At 35.6% G+C, this 16,345-nt stretch overlaps 3 protein-coding genes across 6 annotated transcripts; 2 read left to right on the top strand and 1 right to left on the bottom strand.

The window, feature by feature from the left end:
* Positions 1-360: 360 nt before the first annotated feature.
* Positions 361-7,900, top strand: LOC111016035 (RING/U-box superfamily protein). Of its 4 annotated transcripts, XM_022291277.2 has the most exons (10): positions 361-506; positions 1,751-2,793; positions 3,840-4,503; positions 4,604-4,678; positions 5,084-5,284; positions 5,459-5,556; positions 6,792-6,891; positions 7,033-7,131; positions 7,217-7,342; positions 7,570-7,900. In XM_022291277.2, exons 1-9 carry the CDS (start codon positions 420-422, stop codon positions 7,277-7,279), a joined length of 2,430 nt encoding a protein of 809 aa, XP_022146969.1. In that variant the 5' UTR covers positions 361-419; the 3' UTR covers positions 7,280-7,342; positions 7,570-7,900. The 4 variants fall into 4 exon arrangements, with proteins under 4 accessions (XP_022146969.1, XP_087980393.1, XP_022146970.1 ...); XM_088124267.1 differs by lacking the exon at positions 5,084-5,284; XM_022291278.2 differs by lacking the exons at positions 6,792-6,891; positions 7,033-7,131; positions 7,217-7,342; positions 7,570-7,900 and adding an exon at positions 6,494-6,785.
* Positions 7,901-8,418: 518 nt separating this feature from the next.
* LOC148211124 (ethylene-responsive transcription factor ERF118-like) lies at positions 8,419-9,362 on the top strand. Its single transcript, XM_088124220.1, has one exon. The coding sequence runs from the start codon at positions 8,639-8,641 to the stop codon at positions 9,113-9,115; it is 477 nt and encodes a 158-aa protein (XP_087980346.1). The 5' UTR covers positions 8,419-8,638; the 3' UTR covers positions 9,116-9,362.
* Positions 9,363-10,228: 866 nt separating this feature from the next.
* On the bottom strand, positions 10,229-14,022 carry PKT4 (peroxisomal 3-ketoacyl-CoA thiolase 4). Its single transcript, XM_022291405.2, has 14 exons — positions 13,759-14,022; positions 13,591-13,667; positions 13,391-13,475; positions 13,120-13,246; positions 12,707-12,805; positions 12,555-12,622; positions 12,325-12,432; positions 12,163-12,240; positions 11,934-12,066; positions 11,759-11,855; positions 11,218-11,341; positions 11,025-11,133; positions 10,672-10,755; positions 10,229-10,563 (listed from the first exon to the last, which is right to left on the bottom strand). The coding sequence occupies exons 1-14, from the start codon at positions 13,846-13,848 to the stop codon at positions 10,454-10,456; spliced, it is 1,389 nt and encodes a 462-aa protein (XP_022147097.1). The 5' UTR covers positions 13,849-14,022; the 3' UTR covers positions 10,229-10,453.
* Between the last annotated feature and the right edge of the window lie 2,323 nt (positions 14,023-16,345).

Here is a 16,345-nt window from a genome sequence, read left to right as displayed (position 1 = left end):
GGCAAAATTTAAGGGATTTAAAATGTAACCTCCCAAGTAACCAATTTTCGATTTTAAAAATTAATTAATATTAAGATACAGATACAAAAAAAAATATATTAGTAAATTGGGTGATGGATACTATCTTAAATAGTGGTTTCATGACAAAAAGTATAAATTTTATACCCTCAATCCTTTTATATCCTTTTATGTAATTATAGTCTAATGTGGTAATCCTTACTTTTATGAAAAAACACACATCAATTTTGGACCAAAATGGAAGGGAGCCCAGAACTGTAACTGGGCCAAGGTTTGGGTATTGGGCCTAAATTTTATCATATAGCCCAAATGCAAATGACCGGTGCGACCCGACCCGTTTCCTACCTGGGAATAGAGACGGTGGGTCACGAGAAGGGAAGAAAGAGAATGGAGGTGATTGGATGGCCTCACCATCGTCTTCTTCGTCGTTCTTGAATTCAACCTGTGGGCTTCTCGCTCTTCTGGATTTGAACGAGAAACACGCCGAGGTTTGATCATTTATTTTGTTTGATTATTGCGTTTTTAGGTTTTCAACTGTAAAAAACTTCAATTGGGTCGTTGCTTTTCATTAACAATTGTCTACAAACTATTTACTTTGATATTCGATTCGCCTCCTAGATTCTCAGAATGTTTAGTTTTTGTAATTCTTGTGGTTCTGATTTTTAGTTAAATAATTTTCTAAATCAGTTGGGTCTTGATAAACGATAAGAACGTAATACAAGGTAAGAGCTGTAGTACCTGCAGAATGTTGTTGTCTACCTATTGTACTCTGCAAGATATGCATTTATTGTATGAATTCTTTTATTATATTCATTTGTTTTCAAACCTTGTCAACCAGCTGATTCTAATTAAAAAATTGACTTTGCAAGAGAAAATCGTGCACCAGGCTTTTATTGTAGTGGTAACTTTTGCAATTTACCGTGTTAATTGTTTTTGGTAGGCATCGTTTGGTTTGTTTTCTTTCAAATTTTCTCACCGGGTCACAGAGCATAAGCGTCAGGAACTTGGAAAATGCTCTGCCAATTTCAGAAAATCTAACATATGAAGGAATTGATTTTTGAATATCATATGCACACACTTAATAGCACTATCATATACACATCTAAATGCACCTGCGGTTTTCCAAGATTTTGTTTAATTTTCCCTCACAATTGAGACTGACCATTGGCTGATTGCTATTTTAGTTGTACCTATGCCTTTTAAAAAAAAAAAAAAATTTATAGGAAACTTAAAAGAGATGTATTAATCACAAAAGAGAACAGCCTAACGGCAAGGGTAGAGGAAACCCCTTCGCAAGGAAACTAAACCATGAATGTCTTCCAATTTTGAAGGATCAAGCAAAAGGGAGTAGTTACAAAAGAATTTGCTATAACTATAAGTGTAGTACCACCTAGAAGTAGTGAGCTGTAAAATGCCAATCATTCCAAATCAATGAGATGAGAGAGCACCTAGGTGTGAGATTATGGACTGATTGGATGGATAAGATTTTTATTAATATATATTAAATCCTTCCTTTCTTCTCTTTGTTCATGAATTTACATTTTTGTGGTTTGGTTGGAAAATATACTAGTGAGTGTCACTGTCAACTTGGTTTTGCTGCTCCTCCTCTCTCTCTTTCCTCTATATCAATATTCATTTAGTTTTGTTTAATTTCCAATTGTCCTTTGTTGAGTGTCCCCCAGTTGGGTGGTACAGTAATTGATTGGAGCTGATCTTTTTACCCACAATGCAGAGTATGGAGGAGATGGAGACTGAATGGATTGTGGATGTTCCTGATACACCTGATCGGTTAGCTGCCCGGCAAATTACCGGCAGACAGTTTGTTCAGACGGAGACCGGTACATCTTTATCTAATCGTTTGAGAAACCCTGACTTCATGACACAAAAGAGGATGAATGGCACGAAGGGAATGGGGGTGCTGGTCAGTGAAAATGGGCACAAATCAAAATTAGATAGTAGTCCCAAAAATATTCCTGGTGATGATTTTAAGGGCCGTAGGAACACCTTTATTCTTTCACCAAGAGAGAATTCTTATGCATCACAAAACTGTCCTTTACTTAGAAAAGGTGGAAGGGAAAAATATTCATGTCAGGGGCCAAAATTGACACCATTTGCTTGCCCTCGCCGTGTGGATAAAGGGATAAATATATCTGTTGAATCTCCTTCCAAACAACCTCCTTGTCAAGAAAATACTGTTGTTCCAAAAATAAGAGAACATGACCATAACTATAAACCTCAGACGGTTTATCATCATGTTACAGCTAAGGATTGTATGACGGAGAACACATTGATTGAACAATCTGCACGTTACATGCCAAATGCTCCAAAGAAACCCAGCATCAACCTTAAAGGGAAGGAAAAAGTTATTGAGGAATCATTCCAAGATGTTGGTTTATCCATGATTCATAGAAGGGGAATAGAAAAATCCAATGACACTAATAATCGGCATGAAAAGCAAGTTTTGGATCCTCATCATTCCACTAGCTCCCCAAGAGCTGCCGGACATAAAAGGTTAGTACGGAATGGTTGTATCTCGCCTTATAATATAGCAACAAAGACGAAAAATTTAGCTGAGCAGTATGAAAAGAGTTCTAGAGCTGTCGATCAAAGTGATTTAGGGAACATGCCATCAAGCAGTCCATCTTGTCTGATAGATATAACAGAAATAGTTGCTGAAGACAATCATAGTATCAAAGAGAAAGGAAAAGGGATCATGCGTCGGCCTTCTATGTCACATGATGATGATGATGTTAGAGTTATTTGTGCATCTAGCAGGTAACAGAAAGCTCATCCTCATGCTATACTTTCACAAGGATAAAATTTTTTTAGTTAGTGTTGACATGGTGCTGAAATTTTTTATTTTTATTTTTTGCTTATATTTTGACATTGTTGGCCATGAGGTATCGGAGACTGAAATTTTTTTCTTGTGAGTTCATTAGTATTTTTTGGTATGCTGTCACTCATGCTTAGTTGGTGGTTCTTCTGAGATCCTTGTACTTCTTAGCTATTAGAATCTCTTTTCTTAAGCTTAAAGCTTTTCTTTCTTTGATGCCCTCATACTTTATTTATTTTGGAACCTCAACTCTATTGAAAAAGGTGAATCAAGGAGTGGCATCTTTGTTATATCATTCACCTTAAGATGTAACAGCAGTTTCTTTATCTTACGAATGTTGCTGATTATAATTGGAACTTCGTATATCCTCTAACAACCTTATCGGTTGCTGCTAGAGTGACTAATTTTGACACTTGCATGCTCTGCTATCCTTCAATCACAAAACAATTTTGTAGTTATGTTGAATCCAGCTATGTCCTCAAAGTTAGGATTTTATTATCTCTTGGTGTCTTCCATAGAATTCTTGTAAAACTACTCTCTTCCATGTAGTTGTTGCATGCTTAGCATGTTCCTCATTTTCATTTGGTCCGTGGAAAGTGCTTAGTGCCACTGTACCTTCTATCATATAGATTTGACTCTTCCGTACACTGTACACTGTAGTGCAATTATTCGGCGTTGGGAGACCATGCAGGTCTATTCCATGTCTCCATGCAAGAGACTAAAGTCTTGTCAGTCATGAATGATTGCTTGACACACTACTTTGTGATCACTCTCGCAGGTATACAAAACCACATATTAACTGTTTTGATGGATTAACAACAGTTGAATGTGCTTGGAAATTGAATCCCTATCTAAATATCAGTTAAAAATTACTTTATTTAACAATTCTAGAAATTGATACCAATGCATACTAAAATTTAGCCTCAATTTTTATTGTTATGCCTGCAGCCTTCAAAAGCATTTGTCTTGATATCTTATTTGCTTTCAGTGACACTGAAAAGGCTGTTGGAGCTAATCCAGCCGGAAGTTCCAGGTTAGATACATCTGAACGTTCTGAAGAAACAGGTGCTTGGAGAAGAACACATATTCATTCAAGGAGAGGGATTCCCTTGCTTAATCCATCTGGGAGTTCCTTTAGAAAAATAGATAATGTTGGAAGATGTTCTAATGGAAAAACTGAAATTGTGCTGGAGAGACAAATCGCTAGCAGGCAAGAACGTGGAGCTGAAAGTGATTTTGCAGGAAATGCTGGTACAACTCGAAGGGCTTCCAGCATTGTACCCAAGATAGACCAGACAACTGGGCCAACGCTCTCTGAAAGGAAACTAAACAAAAGGCAAAAGAAACATGGATCAACTTCACAGATTAATACTTCATGCCATATTTCAGATGTGGTGTGCCTTGATACATCTGGGGAGTCTTCAAATTCAGGGTCAACTAGACTCCAGAGCCGAAAAATTCATGATAATTTGAACGAAGTTATTGAGGTTGATGAGTTGTCACCTGAAATGAGACACCCTGTCTCCCAGACTGTTGGTTGCTCAAATGATGATCACTCAGATGCCATGGCAAGACAACTTGAAGCTGATGAGATATTGGCTCGTGAACTTCAGGAACAATTATATCAGGAGATGCCTATTGGAGGAGTAGAGGTGGTTAATTCTTATATAAACTATGCTGATTCATGTTTAATTAGCAATTTACTAAGAAGGTATTCTTAGTTGTCATAAGTTTTATGTTTCTTCTTGGCAGATTGATGAACATTTAGCTATGGCACTGCAGCAGGCGGAGCATGGGCTTCTTGCACCTTCTCGCCGAACTTACAATGTATTATATCTTTTGACTGGCCATTTCGCTTCCTGTGGTCGCAATGTATTTAGTTTGACCTTTTGTTTGGGCAACTCTATCATCTAAAAGGATCTATTGCTTCAATTCAAGATTACAGATATCATCTTTGGAAATTCATCTTTGGAATGTGTGGTCACCTATGAAGCTCAGTTTCTCTTTTGTTTATAAAAGCTGAAAATCATTACTACTGCTTCCCCCACCATGTTATTTTATATCTACAAAGCTACTGAAGAGGTGGACTTGAAAGGGTGGGGGGGGGGGGGGGGGGGGGGGGGGGGGGGGGGGGGCGGGGCGGGGTTGGGTGTTGGAGTGTAGTGCAACTCAGTCCTGCATTTTTTTTTCTGTGTCTATCTGCTACAAAGATGATTGGTTTTTCTTATTCAGAGTCAGAGAGGCTCGTTGGTAGCACAGGCAAATAGACGTACTCGATCTCAATCTTCACAAAGTAATTCTAATAGAACCAGGGCTCGAGTAACCCACTCTGCACGAATGGCACAACTGAGGAATCAATTTTTTGGTGGCTCTCATAGAGTGGCAACTAGACCAAGGAATATAAATTTTCCTATGAATATGGATATGGATATGGTAGTGTCTTTTCTCTTATTAATCAACATTCTATTTTTCTGTTATATGGACAAAATATACGAATAGATGGTTGATGCCTGATGATATGATGATCGTATCTTACTGATGGTTTTTTGTAAGGAGATAGTAGATCCTTTCCCATATCTAAACAGCAGTAACTTGCTCTTAATACAGAGGCTTGATATATTGGAAGCACTGGAGGCTGCAGTTGGAGATATGGAAGGTGTGAGAGTGAATAGGGACATCTTTCACATCCAGCGTGATTTCAACGAGTAAGATTTTGATCCATTTGAAAACAATTTATAACTTGTGCTTATATTTTAAGATTATTTTTAAAATTTTTGTGACGTGAACTTGATGGGTTATGAACATTAGTAATGAGTGTGTCCCTCGATGCTTGCTTTACAAAAATTTATATATTTGTGTGTGTATATAGGTATGACCAGTATGCTAGGCTAGAGACTGGAAAAGTAATGGCTAATTGTCTTTGGATGTTTTGGTTTTTTTGTTTGCTTACTTGCAAAGGTGATGTATATTGTAAGGAAAAAGATAGATCTCACAGTCTGAAATAAAGACACAGCATGAACAAGGAGACCATACACTAAAAAAACAGCGATAACGAAAACAAGGACAACAACACAAACAAAATATGAACAAACACACAGATAAATAACAGAGCTAGCAAAAACAACTCAGCTAAGAAAAAAACTCCAGCAAACCCTAACAAAGTTCGTTTTCTAGAGTGAACACTATCCAACCAAGAGATAGTACGAGCATCAACATCACTATGAACAAGATGTAAAATATAGAAGCCCGAAGAAAGACATCACCATGAATTATGGAATTACGTCATAAGATGAGACCGTGAGATAGTTATGGTATTTGAATGAAATTAATTAGTAGATTGTGTATCCCGCATATACCTTTAAAAATTTATAACTATTTAATAAAAAAGTCATGTTTATTAGATCAAAATTCAAAGTAACCAATAATTATAGTTTATCCTGGGTAAGGATACAGTTGCTAACATAATAACCTCTCTTCGCAATGCTGACATGACTAGAAAAGGAATGACCATATTATGCAAGGAGACATTTTTGCTAATTTGAATTGAAGGGTGATATAAAATCGTTCTATTTTTGGCATCATATCCAAAATGTGAGATATAGATGCAGTCCAACCGATCCTCAATACTCACTAATATGACAGATTCACACCAACTCTGTCCCCAAAGGCAAATATGATGAGATGAACTTGGCAAAGCAATCATACCACCCCAAATAATTTTGCCGAAAACACATTAAAAAAAGAGGTGGCCCCAAGTCTCAATCCCTAGAAGACACAGGAACCAGGACTAGAAGGACACCAAAACGAATATGATCTCAATTCGACAGATGATCAAGAATAGCTATCTTTGCCGCTTCTTGAGATCAAGATATTCTCTGATTCCCTTTGACTAGTTGTTTTAGATTTATGACTTTTTTTTTTCTTCATTATTTTCATGTAGAAATGATTACGAAATGTTGCTGGCCCTTGACGAGAACAATCACAGCCATGCCGGTGCATCAACCAACCGGATTAATAGTTTGCCACAATCTACAGTACAGGTAGGTGGTGGGGGTTCTACTTCCAGTTTCCGATTGTATTTTCCTTTTGTTTATCAGAACTCATTCGCTGGACCACGAGATCTGCTGGTTATATGCTCTTGGTTATAAAACTTACAATTTGTTTCATGTATTCTTCCTCAGACTGACAGCATGGAAGAAGCTTGTGCAATCTGTCTTGATGCACCGACCATCGGAGATGTCATTCGCCATCTACCATGCTTACACAAATTTCATAAAGATGTATGGATGGACGCTTTAAGACTGACGTATGGCCCTTCCCTTTCTGTGCCATTATTCACTGACCTTTTACTGTTTTCTGTTTCAGTGTATCGATCCATGGTTACAAAGACGAACATCGTGCCCGGTTTGTAAGTCGTCCATCACTTGATATGAATGATGATTTCGGGCCATTACAGATCTGCACACGCTCTTACTCTTTTTTGGAGCCAAGGTATAGTCAGATTATTTACATTTTGTTTTCGACCTTTTGGATGAGATAATGTTACCGATCTTTTCATATCGGGAGTCGAGTTTGTCTCCCACCAAACTTGGATTTTGCTACATATGGAATGCGATGTTAATATATTATGAACATTTTTTCCCTTGACGATGGCAGTCGTCACGACAAGATGCTCGTCATGTGTTTTCTCTAATTTGCTCTTGGTTCTCATCGTATAGCTTGTTAGAAGGTTTTTCGCTTGAGCTCGGGAAGTCGGAAGCGTAACACTCCAAAGGTGCAATTCTCCATCTGTGGGGAGGAAAGTAAAATTTCCAGCTTGAATGGGTGGAAATGGTTTTGAATGATCTGGTGGAGAAGATGCAGAATTTGTATCTGTGGCAGATTATAATTTTATAAGTTAGCTCATTGCCATTCTGTAGAGCAAGCAAATCTAATTAACGATGAACTTGTGAAATTTATTGGTCACGCTTGGAATGCCCAAAATTCAACAGCAAGATTTACATTTAAATAGTTGTTAATCATTCTGTGGAAGTGAAATTTTGTTTGTCATCTCTCTAGTGAATATTAGGAATAAATACTTTTCTTTAGATTTTGTCTGAGGTTTTACACCATTTTTTTGTCTTTAAAATTAAAAATCTTATAAATTAATGGGGAGAGCTACTTTTTTTTTTTTTTTTTTTTACTTTTAGAAATAAAATTAAAAAATATTACTCATTCATCTCTTCCGTTATATAATTTTAGTAAATATTTTTAAAATTTAGACCAAATTTTAGAAAAATAGTTTCTAAGAACTTGTTATTATTTTTGAAATATAGTGAAAAATTCAGTTATGTTTTTAAGAGAGGTAATACTAATGAAATTGCAAGAGAACCCAGTCTAATTTTTATAAACAGAAAATGAAAAGTAAAATATTTTAAAAAACAAAAAGCGAAAAACGAAAGCTTTACCAAACGGTCTCTCTGAAGAAGTTTTTTTTTTCAGGAAAATTTGGTCCCTCTTTTTACGTTGGTACGTTAGAATTTTTGAAAAAAGAGGGTTAAAACTGGAATATTCTCTGGCAAAGAAAAAAAACTGGACATTTAAAATGGAAAAATAAAAAATAAAAATAAAAATCTCTCTCCCCCTCCCCACTCTCTCCTTCCTTCCCCTCCTCCTCCGTCGCCGTCAGTTCCACCGCCGGCCCCCTCCGCCCACCCTTCCGTCATACTTTTTCTTTACCGCTAAAGAATCAAAAAGATTTCGTAAAAAAACTCCAATTCGAGATCAAATTTCCCCGAGGAACCGAAAATGACTCGTAAAATCCGCGTCATCTGCGACGATCCAGATGCAACAGATTTATCATCCAGCGAAAATGAAGGAGAAGAATCAAAATCTTCGAAATCGAAACGCATCGTGCGGGAAATCCACCTCCCTTTGTTTTCCTCTCACTCTGCAAAATCAATCGAGAGCTCTTCCCAGGACAGCAACAACAACAATGGCGGGGAAACCCTAGAGCTGACGAAGAAGAGGGTTTTGGCTGAAACCCTAGTTTCGGCCAGAAAAACGACCTCCCAATACAGAGGAGTGAGGCAGAGAAAATGGGGGAAATGGGCTGCTGAAATTCGAGACCCCTTCAAGAGAGCTCGAGTTTGGCTCGGAACTTACAACACTGCAGAGGAAGCTTCTCGCGCTTACGAATCGAAGCGCCTCGAGTTCCAAACCGCCATGGCCGCCGCCTCAAAATCTCAACCCCAATTCAAAGCTTCTCGCCTAGTGGGTTTTTGAACGCAGAAATTCCCAGTTTCAGGCGGCCGGCGACGGAGTTGACGGCGGCGGAAACGGGAGCGGGCAGAATTTTATTTTATTTATTTTTTTTTTTTTAAAATGCCATGTCAGCTCAGCCCAGCTTAGAAGTTGGACGATTGTTCGGTTCTGTTAGTGGAGGATAAAAAATGTAGTTTTTGAAAATGAAAGGACCTGTAAATAAATATTTAAGACCCAAAAAGTTGTTTTATATACTAAGTTTTATCTACTCTTTATTACCCAAATTATAGATAGGATCGGATTGGATTTGATTCCATTTTGTTGGAATTAATTATTGGTTTTATCTATTAAAAGATTTGAGAATATTTTCTCACGATAATTAAATTATATCTAATTTGTTCTAGTACAACACAACAAATGGGTAAGTGTGGGAGAATTTAAATCTCCAATCTTATATTGGATCTATGTTCATGTTGTGTACAAAGTTAACGATTCAAACCTTTTGTTTTACTTTTCACAAAGAGTTTGTCCACTGTTCACACTAACGTCTCAAGCCAAATCAAGAGGAAGAGCTGAAAGGATAATTTTGTATAAAACACATATTTTAGAAGGATTTCAACTAGTTGAAAGGATAATTTTGTATAAGATTCGGGTTGAATCTGATTCCTTGTAAATGATTCGGATGCTCATCGAAAAGATTTAAGCCCTCAACGATACAGGAACATATGAAATTTTGAATCTATCAACTTTGATCAGACAGCTCTATGCTTTGCTTATCCTTAAGTTCAAATACGTATAGTCCAGATTTTTTTTTAATTAATAAACTTCTATTTAGGTTGCTCAAGCAGAATTAATATTGAGAACGTCCTTAAATCACATTCCATATATTAAAAAAAAATATATATATATCAATAAAATACAAGTATGAATATTTTTTGGAATAAGACACTAAATTTGTCTACGAGGACAAACAGTATATCTGGACTAGAAATTACAATAAAAAATAAAATAAAATTTTGAGCAATTCTAAATATTTTAGATATTTTTCTAAATCTAAGGACATCCAAAAGAAATCTTGAAATTCCTTGAGATATTTATTTACAACCACTCTGAAAAGAACTAAAATAAGACACATATTTGAAATAGGAGCAGAAGAATTAAAGTTGTTTTCATTTTAATCTTATTTTCAACACTCCATGAGATTAAATTAATGCTTGTTTTGAGAACAAATCAACAGACACTAACTAGAATAGAACTTGAGGGTGAAATTGGAACCAAAGAAAATAAATCAAATTTCCACAACTGAAGCCTTTATTAATTCCTTGTCTCTCACTACTGAAAGAGGTGTGAAGTTTTGTTCTAACGAGCATCCTTGGACAGCAGATTCATTCCTTCAACTTTCTTGGCATTGCAAAGCTCATCCACACAATAACCCCTCTCAAACACAGCTGCAGCCCCCATTCCGGTGCCTGCATTTGCAATTTCAAGTGTTCATCATCATTCCCGACCGATTCAGCCGAGTCGTTGACTCAGAAACGCTAGAGACAGAGAGGAAGAGGAAGAGAGAGAGAGAGTACCTATGCACATTGATATCACCCCGAAACGGCAATCTTTACCGCGGCGTTTCATCTCGTGCAACAGTGTAGCAACGCAGCGGGCACCTGCAGAAGAACGACAACCACAGATGCCAGTGCATACACAACCAAATTAATGAGCATTTGTAAAGAGCATCATCTGATGCTAGAAAGATTTTAAAGACCTACATACATGCTTTGTGATAATCTATTTGCTAAATTTTGTTACTAGTCAGAGTAATTCAGACAGTATGTTGTTTGATACTTTCATAGTTATCGATGTTTAAGCTGCTACGAATATGTATAAAAGATTAAATATACTCCAACTTATTAGCTGCTATGTGTTAGAGCTGTACCTGTTGCGCCCAATGGATGTCCAATGGCAATTGCTCCTCCATTAACATTAATCTTTTCTGGATCAAGCCCCAGCTTGTTACGACAGTACACGAATTGGGATGCAAATGCCTGCAGGTTAGGTTGAGAATTAGTCTAATCTAATGCATGTCGAATAGGCTAAAACCTCAATTTGTGATAGAAAAGATAAGATACCTCATTTATCTCGAACAGATCAATGTCACTAAGTTCAAGTCCAGCAGCCTTGACAGCGGCTGGAATTGCCACAGCCGGGCCGACGCCCATGATAGCTGGATCCACACCCACAGCAGCAAAAGTTCTACAAAACCAACAACAGTAAATGTTGAGAAAAAGAAAGTATTAACGTGCTCAAGAACTTCCAAACTTAACTGGTCATTGTTATCATCCTCGAACAGTTTAATAATCTATGCTTTGGTAAGACCCGAAACAGTACCCAAGAGAGAAGAACACCTATGTTGTCAAACTATGCTTAATCTCCTTCCTTGTTTTGCTAAATGGCTAATACAATTTCATTAACATGTTTAGCTGAAAGCATGCTTTTATTACTCGTTGCACGAGAGAGTAATGGTGAATTTAATATAATGAAAAATTGTTAAGAAGTTTGCAAGTAAGGATATGGGGATGAAGAAGTTTCGAATATCTAGTGCAATTTGATTTCATCAATGCAACTTGTCGAGTTTCATCTAAATATTAAAAAAGATCTTGAGATTTATGCCTGAAGACGCCAAGAATAGGAAGCCCTTTCTGCAGTGCAACACTTCTCTTCATGAGGAGAACAGCTCCAGCACCATCGCTCACCTGGCTAGAATTACCTACACACCAGAGGATTATGACCAAAAGGAGCATAGAATCTTCCTCCAAATGAATAATATGATCAAACCTCATTATACCTGCAGTGGTGCTCCCATCTTTCTTAAACACAGGCTTTAACTTCCCAAGATCTGCTTGGGTTGTGTTCGGTCGAATCCCATCATCAACGGAGATCGTAACAGCTTTCTCTTCACCAGTTTTTGGATCAATAATCTGTTAGAAATAAAGACATCAAAACCCCAACAACAATCGCCTTACCTATTAATGTATGATGTGAAAACTGCAATAGTGTTGAATCTTTCTACTTACCTTAGTAGAAACAGGGATAATTTCATCCTTAAATTTACCACTAGCAGTAGCAGCTGCAGCCTTCCTGTGAGACTCAACCTATGCACATATTGCCAGAAGGTCAATACAAAATATACTACTAAGAGCCTTTGGACGAAAAGGAAGATCCACCGATCTACTTACTGCAGCCTGATCTTGCTTCTCCCTTGACACCCCGAAACGTTGGGCAACATTTTCTGAGGTTACCCCCATAGGAAGAAGGCAGTTTTGTGCATGTTCCAATGATTTTGCCTGTCAATTTTAAGAGGAGATTCATTTTAAGATTTCCACTTGAAGTATAGTTTCAAGACTAACTGGAATTGAACTAAAATATCCATATTCAGAAGTGTAATAGAGCAAGGGATAGAGAGTACTCTTGGGTTGACAGATCCTTCCCATGCCATTGGATTAACAGTCATCGACTCCAACCCAGCTCCAATCCCTTAAAGATGAGGAATGAGATAAGTTTGCATACTAAACAAGGCATGCAGTTTTAAGACTTAGTCAAACTCCTTGGGCTACTTACCAATATCATAAAACCCTGCTCTTATGGCTGCTGCTACATCGGCCACGGCCTGAAGCCCAGATGAACATTGCCTATTAACAGTTCTAATGGGCACAGTTTCTGTGACAAAAACATCACATGCCTTAATCAGAGACCTAACTAAGAATGTGTTCTTTACAACTTGCTATTAAAATAAATCTGACCGTGGTTTTTTATCAAGAAAAATAAGAAACTTTCGTGTTTATATAAAACCAAGAATGAAAGAAATTTTATTATATAGAAATGTGAGATAGTATACTCCAGACCACTTCAGTAATTGTTTTGATTGTTTTGAATTTTTTTTTGGGTAATATTTTTTTAAACTAGGCCAGAATGTTTAAATGAATATAAAGAAGACACCTACGAACATGATTAATTCTTGGGGAAAGGCATACCAGGGAAGCCGGCGTAAAAAGCAGCCATCCTACATTCACTAGCTCTCTGAGAACCTGGGGCCAGCACAGAACCCACAACGATGTCCCCAACTTCACTTGGATTCAGATTAGTTTTCTCTATCAATGCCTGAACCAAATCATCATCATTCATGACCATAGATGAGCAAGCAACTAAATCAAGAAACAACAAAAATGATGAAATACAGATACATGATTTTGTTCTTATTCGATAAGTTCATCTAAGATCAATAGTTAAGGCGAAACAAGAAACCTTCAAAACAGGGGCGAGCAGATCATCGGCATAAGTATCCTTAAAGCCACCACGCTTCGATTTGCAAAGGGCAGTACGATATGCACTACGAGAGAAACGAAATGGAGATTTCACAAATGCAATTCAACGAACCATTTCAGAATAAGCTGCAAACAAGTCAGACTCAGAGAGCGAAATCCATCAAAATCGAAGCAACTTACGCAACAATCACGACGTCATCTCCAAACACCGACGTTCTCTGATACGACGCACTGTCCCCAGCCGCACAAACCGACGCCTGGCAAGATGAAAACAAGCAAAGCAAACAAGTTAAATCCAATCAATCGACATCCTCAACTATGTCAGCTCCTCCGATGGAAAAAACTTACAGAGAGCGAAGATTCATGGTCGTAAGGTGAGGAAGAAGAAGGTTGGAGATGATGGAGCAAAATCCTCTGCCTGTTGATCGCCTTCTCCATGAGTGTGGGTACCGGAGGGTTGAGATTGAGCAGAGAAGAATATGAAATGGGAATTGGCGGCCATTCGGCGCAAAATATAGAGATCCGGAGAGGCGGTTGCTTGGAAATGTGTGCCCTCTGAGGATAAAGGATAACGCCATGGCTTCTTCTCTTCTAGAACAACCCCGCCATTTTCAAGTTTCGGGATCATAATTTATAGTATTTATTTTTCTTCTTTCGTCCCACGAGATTATCCGGCATGGTTTGAAACTTCACTATGTTCCTATTTATGAAAAAATTATAAAAAAAAATTAGTAACAAATATTTAAATTGAAGTAAACAAATAATTTTAACATTGTGTGTGTGTGTATAAAAAATACTAGAATCATGAACACATAAAAACATTGACAGAAATTTAATAGTTTGGTTATACCTGACATTTTATATGTCAATTATATTGGAAATTTTTCCATTGTATGTTTAGATTATGAACTATCAATTATTAGTTTAAATATTCTCAGGTCTTTTTTGTTTTTTCTATTTTCAAAACGTCTATTTTGATATCTATACTTTTAATATTTATTTATTTTAGTTTTTGTAAACATTCGTTTTGATCAACTTATTTTTAAAAGATGAAAATTTTGGTCAAAATTTTAACATGAGGCTTCATTTATTAAATTTCTTGAAATATAGCCATAAATATATATTAAATAATTTCCAATGTGATGTATAGAATTTGTATAAAATTTTATAAATAGAGATCAAAATGATAATTTTTTAAAAGTATAGGGACTAAAATAGATATTTTGGAAGTAAATAAACAAAATGAATTAAAAAATGAAAGTAAGTCAATCATAATGAACATTTTTTTAAAATAAAAATATCAAAATAATATTTAAGTCATAATTTTTTTAATGTTATTAGACATACATGGAAGTATTACATGCACTCCATTGAGGGAGTTATGTAAAAAATATAAAATAAAAGTGTATTTAAAAAAAACAACATATTTTTTTTAAATCAAACACAAATGTAAAGTAAAATACATTAGAAAAAGTTAAATTTATCGTATATTTTCAACAAATAAAAACTGTGAAATTTTTATAAAATACATATTAAATTTATGTCATAAAATAAAATATTGATAGAAAAATATAAAAATGTATTTTCAATGGTGTGAGTAGTTTTTTTTTTCCTTTTTTTATCAAATACAACCAGTAGGGACGAAGATTCGGATTCACGACTTTTTAGTCAGATGACTTGACCAATTAAACTATGCGGAACATCAAAAATAATTATTACTTATGCTTTGATCAACCATTAAAGTTTCATAAATGATTTTAAAAGTCAATTATAGTTTGGATAAAATATAGGATAAACTATAAAGTCTTTGGTCATTAAAAGTCAATTTATTAAGTCTTTTAGTTTAAAGTTTGGTTAATAAAATCTTAAATTTGTATTATTATGATCTCTGTACATTATAAATTTTTTTTAATAGACCTTAATATTTTATGTCTAATAGATCCTTATCTTAATTATCGTCAATCTAATGCATAGTTATTGTTAATTAGAGACTATGCAATGGATTGATTTTGGACAAATTAAAGTGTTTGGTAGTTTTTGTTAAAGTACCAAACTTAACATTAGATACTATTACACACAAATGAGTAGTTTAAGTGTCTATTAAAAATTCTGTAAAAAAAAAAAAGTGTCTATTAAAAATATAACAACATTTGACATAAACTTAAAAATTTAATATTTGAAAACTTTTTCAAATATATGAACTAAATTGATAAATTTTAGAAACTTATAATTTAACTCAAATTTTTGTTTTGCACGCTTAACATTTTAAAATTGTTTTTGTGATAATGATTTATTTGATTGAAATTAAACCATCATGGATGACTCATTAATTCAAGGGTTAGGGTTAATTGATAGGGTATCGATTCAAAACAATGATGATCATCTATCTTAGGGATTGTAGTTGAGATGTGCGCAAACCGATTCGAACACTCGTGGATATAAAGAAAAAAAAATTGAAAAACAACCTCTACATAAAATATGAGTCGAGTAAAATGAAGCTTATGAATCTCATACCATCGAAAATCAAATGTGGCTTCTCAATCTACTCATTCATATAATTCATGTCATTAATAATAGGTTAGATAAAAAAAAAGTATCAATGTAATTTAAGCATTCCGACTTACCTTCTTAGAACTTTTATGACTAATACTTAAATGATTACTAATTAGCACCCATGTTCGTGTCGACCACTAATAAAAAATTCACAGCTCTGTAGTTTTTTGAGAATCGAAAAAAATCTCTCTTTTCATTTCTTTCTCTTGTCGAAATTTTAATAGTGGTTAGCAAAAGATAGGTATTAACTAATAAGCACCAAAGTATTTTTCATTTTTATTATGTTTTATCTCCGGTGTTTGATAATATTTGTTGATGAAATGCTGCCTTTTTTTAAATACAATAAATGAGGGTGAGAATTTAAACTCATAACCTTTTGATT

This window comes from Momordica charantia, assembly GCF_013281855.1.
Source record: "Momordica charantia cultivar OHB3-1 chromosome 5 unlocalized genomic scaffold, Mcharantia_2.0 BLBB01000005.1, whole genome shotgun sequence".
In the NCBI taxonomy this organism is placed as follows: domain Eukaryota; kingdom Viridiplantae; phylum Streptophyta; class Magnoliopsida; order Cucurbitales; family Cucurbitaceae; genus Momordica; species Momordica charantia.
This window is presented reverse-complemented; position numbering and strand designations above follow the sequence as displayed.

What these genes read in the sequence shown, in the direction of transcription:
- LOC111016035 (XM_022291277.2), top strand. Translation starts at nt 420, where the DNA reads ATGGCCTCACCATCGTCTTCTTCGTCGTTCTTGAATTCAACCTGTGGG. An exon ending in TGAATATGGATATGGATATG is followed by an intron (nt 5,285 to 5,458) that starts GTAGTGTCTTTT and finishes CTCTTAATACAG; the next exon opens with AGGCTTGATATATTGGAAGC. An exon ending in ATCCAGCGTGATTTCAACGA is followed by an intron (nt 5,557 to 6,791) that starts GTAAGATTTTGA and finishes ATTTTCATGTAG; the next exon opens with AAATGATTACGAAATGTTGC.
- PKT4 (XM_022291405.2), bottom strand. Translation starts at nt 13,848, where the DNA reads ATGGAGAAGGCGATCAACAGGCAGAGGATTTTGCTCCATCATCTCCAA. An exon ending in GATGACGTCGTGATTGTTGC is followed by an intron (nt 13,476 to 13,590) that starts GTAAGTTGCTTC and finishes TTTCTCTCGTAG; the next exon opens with TGCATATCGTACTGCCCTTT. An exon ending in AGAAGCAAGATCAGGCTGCA is followed by an intron (nt 12,241 to 12,324) that starts GTAAGTAGATCG and finishes ATATGTGCATAG; the next exon opens with GTTGAGTCTCACAGGAAGGC.
- LOC148211124 (XM_088124220.1), top strand. Translation starts at nt 8,639, where the DNA reads ATGACTCGTAAAATCCGCGTCATCTGCGACGATCCAGATGCAACAGAT.